Consider the following 12,429-nt stretch of genomic DNA (forward strand, 5'->3'; position numbering starts at 1 on the left):
TAGGGTGGGGGCGGGATTAGGATATCTGCTGCCTCCCAGGAACAAACTGAGGCCCATTTGTACAATGGGCACTTTTGCTTGACACTTGTGACAGTACAAGATGAGAACATGTTTTTTGGTTCAAACACAGCTGGACAGAGCACAATTCCAAATGCAAGGATCTCGTGCCATGTTAATCTACTTTTGACGCAACCAAAGTGAGACATCCCAAAAATGTCCGTCTGACACATGTGTTCATTGGCACGTCCTTAGACAAGCCCTTATAATAAACTGATCTCAGACAGATTAAATATTAATATAATTCATTGCAAAATTGATTGCCGTGGACTGTCGGCCAATGATAGGCTTATGTTCAATGATGTGGAAATATATATAAAATAAATATAAATATATATATGAAATGTATAATGATTTAATCATTGTATATTGATAAAAATAAAACATTTCAGCATACTGTATATGTGATTAATTGTGATTAATTGGATTAATTAATCAGCATATTAAAAAATGTACATGATTGACAGCCATAATTCAATTTCAATGCAAGACACAAAATAAAGGGATGAAATCGGGATTATGTTGTTGGTTATTTTGCGCATGTATTGCAGAAAACAAGTACATCGCCAGTGTGTTCACTATGGATGCCAAAGGCAGTGGAACTGATGCTGATGTCTACCTCAATATATTTGGAGAATTTGGAGACACAGGTCAGTATATGTTCCTTGTGTCTGTTAGTTGTTGTACTGTATGTTGTAGAGCAGACATACACATCCACCTATGCAATATGTTCGGCATATGTGATGTGTGTGTGTGGTGTGTAGGAGAACGGAAGCTGGCTAGTGAGGGGAAGGATAATTTTGAACGTGGTAACGAGGACAAATTCACCATAGAGGCCCCAAATCTTGGCAGACTTCGAAAAATCTCCATCGGACACAACAACAAGGGGTCTTCTGCAGGCTGGGCCTGTGACAAAGTACACGCACGGTTTTTGAACATATAATCATAAAGAAAGAATATCTATGTTTCTCTCTTGTGCACGTTTGTATGTGTTACGGTGATGTTTGTTTGTGTATTAGGTTGTAATTGACGACATGGGAAATAAGGAAGTCTATGAGTTTCCTGTTGATGCCTGGTTTGACATCTCAGAAGGGGACGGTAAAATACAAAGAGATGTGCTTGTCGGAGCCACACAGCCAATGGGTAAGAGCTGTATCTTTGAGCCTCGTTTAGAGGTTGATCGAGACATTTGATTGGCAATTATCGGCTATCTGCAAAAATCGATACCTATAGTTTTTTTTAAAATCCTCCATGTTCCTTTGTGATCCCCATTCCCATTTCAATGCATATTTTGTCATTTTGATTAGTTCATCAAGTGTTTTAAATTACAGCGAGAGCATGCAAAGAAAAATGTGCCCCGTCAGCACACACGTCGTGTCTCCAACTTCATATCTTGTGAATAATAATGAACCTTATTTGTCATTTACATTTATGACACTTTTATCCAAAGAGACTTACAGAGCCCTTATTACAGGGACAATCCCCCCAGAGCAACCTGGAGTTAAGTGCCTTACTCAAGGACACAATGGTGGTGTCTGTGGGGGTCGAACCAGCGACCTTCTGATTATCAGATTACCAGTTATGTGCTTTAGACCACTAGACCACCACCACACCATTTAACATCACCTGGTAAAATATAGATACACAGAGCCCTTCAGCCGGTTAATGAGTAGCTATAAAAGCTTAATTTGGTAAATACTTACATATAGAGCATTGTTACGCAACCGAGTCTCCATCATTTCAAAATAAGAGTCACCGGAGTATTTTGAGTTATGCACCCAATCTTAACTTTTTCCAGTTATTATTGGGGTTTTGGTTGAATAATACATTGCATTTGGGATGTTATTCATCTTGGATTCACTAGTATTCTATTAAATAAAAAGAAAACACTGATTAAACGGTTATGGGCCTTTTCAACCACCTTAATTATCGTATCGTCAAAATCCGCTATCGGTTGACCTCTAGTCTCTGTAGTCATGTTAATGTGTGTCTGATTATAATACTGTATGCTGGCAAATACTCGAACATTTTCAGTTTTAAGACCACACGAATTTAGTTTTATGACTTTTTGTCCATATCTATTAGCTTTGAGGTGTTAAGCCACCTGCCTAATTTTGTGTTGATCCCCCTCATACCACCAAAAACAGCGCATCTCAGAACAGCATTCTGACGTGCTATTCATCTCACCACAATTGTACAGAGTGGTTATCTGAGTTACCATAGACTTTGTTCAGTTCGGACCAGTCTGGCCAATGTCTACGGTAACTCAGATAACCACTCTGTACAATTGTGGTGAGATGAATGCGGGTTGGCGCTGATTTGGCGGCTGAAGGGGACGTACACAACATTAGGCAGGTGGTTTTAATGTTTCTTTAATGTTTAATGTGGCTGACCGGCATAGTGTATTCCAAAAGTTGACAAAATGAACCTTTAGCACATTTGAAATGTACAATCTTTCTCTTTCAGAAAAACGGACCAAAAATACGAATGACTCATGCTGCACTACATAGATGTTTGTCCAATAAAATGCTCTCTAGAATTACTTTAAGGGATTTCGTTTTTGTTTATACAGTGTGTGTGTGTGTGTGTGTGTGTGTGTGTGTGTGTGTGTGTGTGTGTGTGTGTGTGTGTGTGTGTGTGTGTGTGTCTAGCAATCGTGTATAATGTACAGGTGATGACCGGCGATGTTCGTGGTGCTGGAACTAACTCAAAGATCCATCTTGTAATGCACGGTTACAAGGGAATTAAAAACAGTGGGAAATTATTCCTGGAGGGCGGCACGTTTGAGCGCGCTCAGATTGACATCTTTAACGTCGAGCTCCTGGAACTGCTCAGTCCACTCAGCCGAGTCACAATCGGACAAGACAACGCTGGGATCGGCTGCGGTTGGTATTGTGAAAAGGTGTGTGTTATTATTTTTGGCCATAAGCTGTTTTTGAGCTGTCAAAAATGATTAATGTATACAAAATGCGATCTTTACAATGGCACCCTCTCTTTCTCTTTTAGGTGACCGTATACTGCTCGTTCACAGGTATAGAGCAGGTATTTCCGTGCGACCGGTGGTTGGATGAAGATGAAGGGGATGGACTCGTTGAGAGAGAACTCTATGAGATGGTCTCACTGAGACAGAAAAAACAAAAGAGTGAGCAAAGGATCCAACAATGCCTCCGTCAAAATATAGTCATCCTTTCATCTTTTATTGTTGTACCTTTCAGGAAACAGTGTTGGGTTGTAAGACTACAAGTAATCTGGATTGCAAAATTAAATTACAAGTAGATTACATAAAATTTTTAATATGCGTAATCAGATTACAGTTACCTTTTATGGATTTAGGGGGGTATAGTATCAGATGGTAATAACATGGTACTTCCAAGGTGGACCAGGGTTAAAAATTTAAAGGGAAACTAATTTTTTTTTTTAAATATGTCATTCCAGAAATGCAAATTTTGGAGGCAAAAAAAATAAAAAAATTTAAAACATTTTAAACTTCCGTAATTAATTGCTCTGGTATTTTTTGGGGGTATTATTATTATTATTATTATTATTATTATTATTATTATTATTATTATTATATCTGATAATAATAGAGAATTAATTTTAATGAGCTGAAGTTTGTGTTATTTTTAACATCTGATTTATTTAATAAATTCCATTCTAATTATTCAGATTCGTTTCAAATTCGTTTTAATAAACTGCTGTATCTAAAATAAGTATCTGAAGAAAAGGATGACACTCACATTTTTATATGGTTAGTAAAAATACAGTCAATTAAAAATGCCCCTAAAAATGAACTCCAGTGGGCAAATATTTCCTCTTGATAATACAAATAAAAAATAAAAATTGCAAGCGGCAATTACGGGGCCAAGCAGACTATTCCAGTGATGTTTTAAGCAGAGTGGTGAAAAAAGACATTTGTTTTATTACTAATAGTGTTGCACAAATGCTTTGAACTTTTGACCAATAGGTGGAGCTGTCACTAAATTGATATGTTATTCTAAGGTCTTGGTCAAAGTGCCATTGTATGAAGTTTCATGTCAGTACACCAAATTAAACAAGAATGGTTTGGTCTATCAAAAAGCTTTTCATAACTTTTTGTCATGAGTGAAAATTGGACTTGCGTTCTATGAGGAGTATAAAAAATTAGATTTTAAATTAAATAAAAAATTACGGACAGGAAGTATGGATGACCATGAGAAATTTGGTATCAACAACCGCATGACCCAAGGAAGCTAAGGACAGTGTTATGACAATAGGCCAAATTAATCAAAAGTTATACGCATTTCTTTGTCTCTTTTGACCACTGGGTGTCGCTGTCACCAAACCTTTTGAGTACCTTCAGGACATGGCCCAAATGACACATTCCAAATTTCGTAATGATACACCAATGGGATTGTAATCTATAGCAATTTAAGACAAAATTCAAAATGGCCGACACAAATGTGGCGGACATAGGAAAATTGTGTATCACCATACTTGGCATGACCAATAATTGGCCAAACTATTCACAAGTATAAGTATAAGATGTCCCTATACCGATACGGGTATTGGAATCCGATACCATGCTCATGTACTTGTACTAGTGCTCAAAAAAATGCTCAGAAACCAAAAACCTATATCATCTGACATACGAATGTCATTCTGTAAACATTCAGCACACAAATTAAAATCATGTTTTAAACCGCAAATGATGTGATTTAATGAGATATATATACACCGATCAGCAACAACATTAAAACCACCTGCCTAATAGTGTGTAGCTCCCCCTTGTGCCGCCAAAACAGCGCAAATGGCATTCTGAGATGATATTCTTCTCACCACAATTGTACAGAGGGGTTATCTGAGTTACAGTAGACTTTGTTAGATCGAACCAGTCTGGCCATTCGTCATTGACATCTCTCATCAACAAGGCATTTCCGTCCACAGAACTGCCACTCACTGGATGTTTTTTTAGTAAATTCTAGAGACTGTTGTGTGTAAAAACTCAGGAGATCAGCAGTTACAGAAATACTGAAACCAGCCCGTCTGGCACCAACAATCATCCATGCGATTATCTAATCAGCCAATCGTGTGGCAGCCGACATCGGCTGCACGTACCTTTTTAAAGCTCCTCCTTGGTGAGTACAAAAAAGTATCGGTACTCATTCTCGTTCTCCAAAATATGGTATCGGGACATCCCTAGTTATAAGCAAAAAAAGGGATTTTCATGTCTCCTGACCACTAGGTGGAAATATGCCGAAACGCTGCCTGTACATACAGGTCATATTTGTGATGGCAAGTAGAAATAGTAACTATAAAACTATGTGATTTTTCCTTATTGGGCATGACCCAAGGAATCAGAGGACAAAAGAATTGTGTTTCTAGGACTTACTGTTCAACAGTTATAGACCAAACATAAGTGCAGCTTTGAATTGATGGTTGTGCTACAGGGTTTGAATGAGAGACCCCAAATTTGGGTCAGTTACATTTGAGAGTGGCCTCAATCAATGTGCCAAATTTAATAACTTTCCTATGTACGGTTCTATGGGCTGTCATAGACTTTCTGCAGAAAAAGAATAGTAATAAGAACACTAATGAATACAATAGAGGCACCTTCAGTGCTTGGCTCTTAAATACAAAATCTAAACCATGGCACCATCTCCAAAACAACATGGAAATATCATGGTTCTTTTTTGTTCGTGTAAAACCATCCATTCACACAAATCCATTTTTTCTGTGTTTCTCAGAATTCCCCTGGTCTCTGTGGATCTTTACATCAGAAATGAAAGGAGCTGGCACGGATGCACAGGTGTTTCTGCAGGTGTACGGCGAGAACGGCAAGAGCGATGAGATGAAACTTGAGAGCAAATCAGACAGTTTCGAACAGGGACAGTGTGACAAATTCATCGTACGACTGTTTCTTTGTCCTTGTGTCTCACTATGAATATCCATTGGCCCCAGAAAGTATTTGGACTCTTAACCCCTTAAACTCTGGTGCATTTTTAGTCACATACTGTGGACTAATTGCAAGAAAATGGTCTCATTTTTCAGAGAACCACCCAAATAAAAAAAAAGACTCCACTTATTCATAAATAATATTGTTTGTGTTTATAATCTTATGATAAACAGAATAAAAACAACCTAACTTTGTAATGTAATTCTGGTTCTGTTCACTCAACCTCACTTTGCAAAGTCTTATTTTATTCCACTTGCTGGCAGAAAGTACTAGAATTTTTTTCTCTCTATCACAATATACAGATCTAAAATATTGGTGGCACTCTAATGCATTTAAGCACTCACAGATGTGCTCGTCCATAGATATTCAGTCTAATGTTCAGTTCAAGCACCACCCTTGTTGTTTCATTGAATATCTCGGCCTCTGAGTGTACTAGAAGCTCAATCTAGGTGTCATTAGAAAGCTGAGACCCTCTATTGTGATGATATAAAACATTTTATTATCAATAGTCGAACAAAAATTTTCGGATGTTTTGTTTTGCATGCTTTTACTTCTGGATTGCATATTTTGTTCTGGACTTCTAAGCTGTAACATTGGGTTATTCAGCCGAGTAATCTCACAGATACGTAAACAATGGCACATTTTAAGGTAAAATCAGATATAAAGTTCTTAGCTATTTGGGGCTTACAGCAGCAGATATCAGAGCATAAAAGAGAAGTTTGTATTTCATGAAATACAGAAATCATATTTCACTTTGTGATTCTTTTGAACATCTTTCTAACTGTGGTGTTAGGGCAATAAAAGTAATTATACAGTCACATTCCTGAGAGTGAGAGCTTTCATTTGATATATGACTTGTCCATTTATGTGCTATGTTAAGGTCTTTTATGTTTATATAAATATGTCTACTCCATTACCCCTGGGGGGCGCTATATTTCAACGCGATTGTTTTTGGACCTTATTTTGTTAATTTAAGTAACACATATGCAGAAGTTCAGAAGCTTTCAAATGATACCTCATATGCCTGACTCATGTAAACAGGGTCTTAAACATTTTAAGTGTAAATTTATTTAGTGATATAGCGCCCTGTAAATCTTTTTTGTGCGATCGACTTTCTAATAAATTACATAGAGTTTTCAGGCTTTTGTGGACCTTAATGCCATTGCATTAGAAAACACAATTCCATAGTAAGTGGCATATGCAAACATTGTTGCTCAATGGCTTTTAATCAACTGGCATCAAGGTTGTTTTTAGAGGATGTATGAAGTCAGTTCTCCTCAAGAGTAACCACAGGTAGAGTTCTGCACATTAACTATGGGCTTATTCCACTTACAAGTGTCTAAATACTTTTACTAAATACTTTTTGGTAAATTATAAATCTAACAAACACCTTTTTGTGAAATTATTTGCATAAAAAAGTGTGCATGTGCTACTCAATCCGATACTTTGATATCTAATTCAATGACACTTCATAGATTTTTAAGTATCCAAATAGTTTTTGGGGCCATTGAAAATGTGTAACCTTGTACAGCAAGTTTTTTTTAACATTTATTTGAAATCTTTTCTGGGTTGCTCTAGATTGAGATGCCCGAGATTGGCAAGATACGCAAGCTGAGAATCTGGCACGAAAAGAGGCATCCGTTCTCTGGCTGGCATCTTGGCAGGGTAAGAACTGTACTGCAGCCCAGGGCCCGATTACACAAAACCAATTTGTCCATTTCACACTGTATGCAATTTCACACAAGTGCAGTGTATTCTCAGCTGCCTGAACTTATACTAGCCATTTAACGTCATTTGTGTCACTTACAAAAAGTATCATGATATTGCCATGTTTCTTTTTTTGGTCATGGTACCATGGTAATACTATGACATTCTTTACATTCACCTTTAATAGCATGTAAACATCATGATATTTGAATATGTTATGAATATGTTAATCATTCAGTCATTCATCTGATTATCTATCATATCTAGAGACCAGAATATCATAGAGGGCTCTCCCTAAAAACCACCTAGCAATGCCCTAGCATTAGTAAATGACTTTGTATTCATGTGTTTTTGTGTGTGTCCATGAAGGTCACATTGATGAAGACCCTTACTAGAGAGAAATACTCATTTGCCTGTAACCGCTGGTTGGACATCAACGAAGATGACAATGAGATCGTCAGAGAACTGCCATCTACTGGACCACTAGTGCCAGAACCTTTACCACGTGAGAGAACCTCAAAACACAACCATTAGACTACAATTCCCAATACCACTTGGCATGCATTAGAGTCATGAATTGTGAGATGAGTCATTTACTATGTGAGAGAACTACAAAACAGATCTACAAATGAAGGGACTAGAAATCCCAGTAGAAGATGGTAATATCACTGTTGATATTTGGCCTTCTTCAGTCTATAATTAATGCTATTTATGTACTTCTTACAAATTGATTTTTCAGTTCTGAAGTATCGTGTAACAATTTGCACGGGAAACATCAGCGGAAGTGGCACAGATGCAAGTGTTTATTTAAATGTTTTTGGTGACTTGGGCGACACCGGTGAGCGTCTGATGTTCATGAGCAAAAACAACGTCAACAAGTTCGAGAAAGGAAACGTAAGCAATCTACCATGCTGGACACAGTTATATAGATATAAACTGTATAAATACTGTATGTAGAGCAATGTTCAGAATGGCATACTAGTATTTCTGCACTATATAGTAGGTGTACAGTTCACATAATGCAAATTATTTGTATTTGAGTTTTTCTTCAACATTTTTTTATTGAAATGAAGTCCACCTTAAAACTGACCTGGAAACCCTTTACCAGACCTTCATCGTTTATTTTTGGTACTTTTACAATGCCTTTTTATTTGTACAGATTTGTACAGCAATTTTAACCTGGTCCGAGACTCAGACTTTCAGTATTAAACAATAAAAATCCATTATTAAAGAGGTCATGAAATGGTCAAATTTTCCTTGATATTTAGACATATAATAGGTAACGGTACTATAAAAACATAACGCAAATTTCAGAACACAAAACTTCCTTCCCAGTCTAAAAAGCGCATTCATAGTTGCCACCCTGCTGAAACATCTCTTTTTGATATCTGTTTGTGACGTCACGACACATTGCTCATTTGTATTTACACATTCCACAACGTGTCCTCGCACCCTTGGCCACGCCCACTGGCGCTCAGTTTGGGAGTGCAGGCCTTCCGTGGCTAACTATTCCTATCATAACACCTAAGGGGACCATCTGGACTACTTTGAATTATTTTGTAACATGAACTACACATACTCTGACCGCTGCCATGTATCTCGCTGCTTTTAAAAGATGTGGTGTCAAGTTACAACTCTGATAGTGAGAAGCAATTATCTTTCATTCAGCTGCTGTCTCTTGCTGTTTTGAGTGTCATGGATGCACTATTTTTAATTGTACCCTTACAAAAATCGAGGGGTCACTGCAAACATACTGCCTACAGTATGTGTTTGCGTCACTTCACCGTTATTTGTACAATGATGTGTTCGTTTTTTTTTTTTCCGGCTCATGTTAGCATGGATTTCTTGTGAACAGTCATAATACGATTCAAGCTTTGCAAAGGAACTGTTATTGAAGGATGGGGCAGTTAAAAACACATCAAAATGTAAGTAAAGCGTTTCAAATGTCATGACTGTTTGATAAGTTTATGGTGCTGAGTGTTAACAGTTGTGCTTGAGATTAACAGCTTCATATGTTCAGATGCAATGTGCTGTAAACCCTGAAATGAGATTTTAATAATGTTAAGGTTCATTCTCTTCCGATTAAGTTTGAGGGGCTGCATGATGTTATTCTACATTGAGAGGGTCCCCTCATGGGAGCTGCCTTGTTAGAATCCCATGACCAGCTGAATACTTCTCGCTTAATCTCAATAACTGCCCTGTTATTCGACACTTTCACTCATGGATTAAGTTAATCATTGCTGACTGTGTATAGTAAGTTTCTAGAATAGCATCTGTAACTGAAAATTATTGTGTTTGAATGATGCATGCTGCTAGAGTGTCGGTGCAAGTCCAAGATGAAAATTCAAAGGTTACTGAGTGCACTTTTAAGCCTAATCCTGAACCCAACACAGCATTTATACTAAATCCTAACCCTAATCTAAACCCTACCCCTAAACCTATCCATACCAATCTATGTATTCATTTTAATGGTGTAGTCCATCCTATGACCATGGTGCACTGTAGTTCGACTGTAAGCTTGTGGAAGATTCATTTCCGGTTGAGTCCATTTTAAGTCCAAGTTTCAGGCAGTGTCCAGTGAAGTATCACATGTCTTCACATCCTCTGTGAAGACTATCATAGTAGACTGAAGTGATGCCTGGCTGGCACAGGCTGCTCATCATCACTCAGCAACACGTAGTAGTGGGGGTCAGACATTATGCAGGACCGGATTTGGACATCATGCAGGACCAGAGCTGGATCTGGCAGGCTCTGATAACCTCAGGATATGTATCCCGAGGTTAATACAAAGAAACAGATAGAATAATATTAGCGTAGCTGCCATTCACTTTAAAACAGGATTATAGAATATGAGAAGTGTTTCCAGTGCTAGCAGTCCTAATGTAGCATAACTATGAGTTGGTAGATAAATTAGGTGTATACTTGTCTGAAAAAATGAGTCTTTAGTCTAGACTAAAACTAAGAGAGTGTGTCTGAGTCCCGAACCATCTTCAGAAGACTATCCCATAGTTAGGAAAAGGATCAAAAAAGGATCCTTTTGTGGATTTTGATATTCTAGGTATTATTGACATGCCAGAATTTTGCGATCATAGTGAACGTGATGGAATATAGCGTGGTAGAAGTTCACATAAGTACTGTGGAGCTAGACCATTCAAAGCTTTGTAAGTAGTTAGAAGTATTTTCAAATTAATTTAACAGGTAGCTGCTGGGCGGAGGCCTCGGGGAGGCCTTGGGGTCCCCAAGTCAGAGCTGGTTAATGTGGCTCGGGATAGGATAGTTTGGGGCCCCTTGCTGGACCTGCTGCCCCTTGACCCGACTTCGGATAAGCGGTTGAAAATGGATGGATGGATGGTAGCCAAGATTGGGCTGATATAATCATATTTATTGTTTCTAGCTGCTGCATTTTGAACTAACTTCATAAGTTTATTGGTGGAACCTGCAGGACATCCTCCCATTTACATTTACATTAATTCACTTGGCAGACGCTTTTATCCAAAGCGATTTACAAAAGAGGAATACAATGTAAGCGAATCATTTTAAGGAGACAGTGGTATGAAAAGTGCTGTATTATAAAGTTTCACTAGCATCTGAATAGTAGTATTCAAGACAGATTAAAGTGCATCAAGAATGTTTTAATTTTTTTTTATTTAGTCACGATTAGGCGATCCAATCCCTGTACGTCCAAAGCGAGAGCTGTGTACGGGTCCTCGGCACGAAGTCAAGTTCATTCCATGTGGGGGTTGGTCTCCGCCAAGGCTGCGCTTTGTCACCAATCCTGTTTGTGATATTCATGGACAGGATATCGAGGCGTAGTCGGGGTGGGGAAGGTATGCGGTTCGGTGGGCTGGGGATCTCATCGCTGCTTTTTGCAGATGATGTTGTCTTCATGTCATCATCGTTCTGTGACCTTCAGCTCTCACTGGATCGCTTGGCAGTTGAGTGTGAAGCGGCTGGGATGAGGATTAGCACCTCTAAATCTGAGGCCATGGTTCTCAGCAGGAAACCGATGGAGTCCGTACTCCAGGTAGGGAAGGAGGTATTGCCCCAAGTGAAGGAGTTCAAGTACCTCGGGGTCTTGTTCACGAGTGAGGGGACAATTGAGCGGGAGGTTAGCCGGAGAATCGGGGCAGCGGGGGCGGGATTGCACACTCTCTATCGCACCATTGTCACGAAAAGAGAGCTGAGCCGGAAGGCAAAGCTCTCGATCTACCAGTCAATTTTTGTTCCTAACCTCACCTATGGTCATGAAGGCTGGGGCATGACCAAAAGAACTAGGTCGCGAGTACAAGCGGCCGAAATGGGCTCCCTCAGAAGGGTGGCGGGCTTCTCCCTTAGAGATAGGGTGAGGAGCTCAGTCATCCGTGAGGAGCTCGGAGTAGAGCTGCTGCTCCTTTGCGTCAAAAGGAGTCAGTTGAGGTGGTTTGGGCATCTGGTAAGGATGCCCCCTGGCCGCCTCCCTAGGGAGGTTTTTCAGGCACATCCAGCTGGGAGGAGGTCTCGGGGAAGACCCAGGATTAGGTGGAGAGATTACATCTCCACACTGGCCTGGGAACACCTCGGGGTCCCCCAGTCAGAGCTGGTTAATGTGGCTCGGGATAGGGAAGTTTGGGGCCCCCTGCTGGATCAGCTGCCCCCGTAACCCGACTTCGGATAAGCGGTTGAAGATGGATGGATTTAGTCACTGGTTAAGTGCTCATGAAAAAGATGTGTTTTTAGCCATTTTTTGAAGACAG

At 39.2% G+C, this 12,429-nt stretch overlaps 1 protein-coding gene across 1 annotated transcript in view; it reads left to right on the forward strand.

Moving 5' to 3' along the window:
* LOC127627346 (lipoxygenase homology domain-containing protein 1-like) overlaps positions 1 to 12,429 on the forward strand; it is a 62,040-nt gene that overhangs the window by 15,156 nt on the left and 34,455 nt on the right. Inside the window, exons 5-13 of the mRNA XM_052103694.1 lie at positions 609 to 707; positions 822 to 973; positions 1,077 to 1,200; positions 2,709 to 2,959; positions 3,064 to 3,199; positions 5,781 to 5,941; positions 7,568 to 7,654; positions 8,066 to 8,201; positions 8,436 to 8,590. Of these exons, the coding sequence (XP_051959654.1) occupies positions 609 to 707; positions 822 to 973; positions 1,077 to 1,200; positions 2,709 to 2,959; positions 3,064 to 3,199; positions 5,781 to 5,941; positions 7,568 to 7,654; positions 8,066 to 8,201; positions 8,436 to 8,590 (1,301 nt within the window). The remainder of the gene's footprint in view (positions 1 to 608; positions 708 to 821; positions 974 to 1,076; positions 1,201 to 2,708; positions 2,960 to 3,063; positions 3,200 to 5,780; positions 5,942 to 7,567; positions 7,655 to 8,065; positions 8,202 to 8,435; positions 8,591 to 12,429) is intronic.

Source organism: Xyrauchen texanus, chromosome 34, assembly GCF_025860055.1.
Source record: "Xyrauchen texanus isolate HMW12.3.18 chromosome 34, RBS_HiC_50CHRs, whole genome shotgun sequence".
Taxonomy (NCBI): Eukaryota; Metazoa; Chordata; class Actinopteri; order Cypriniformes; family Catostomidae; genus Xyrauchen; species Xyrauchen texanus.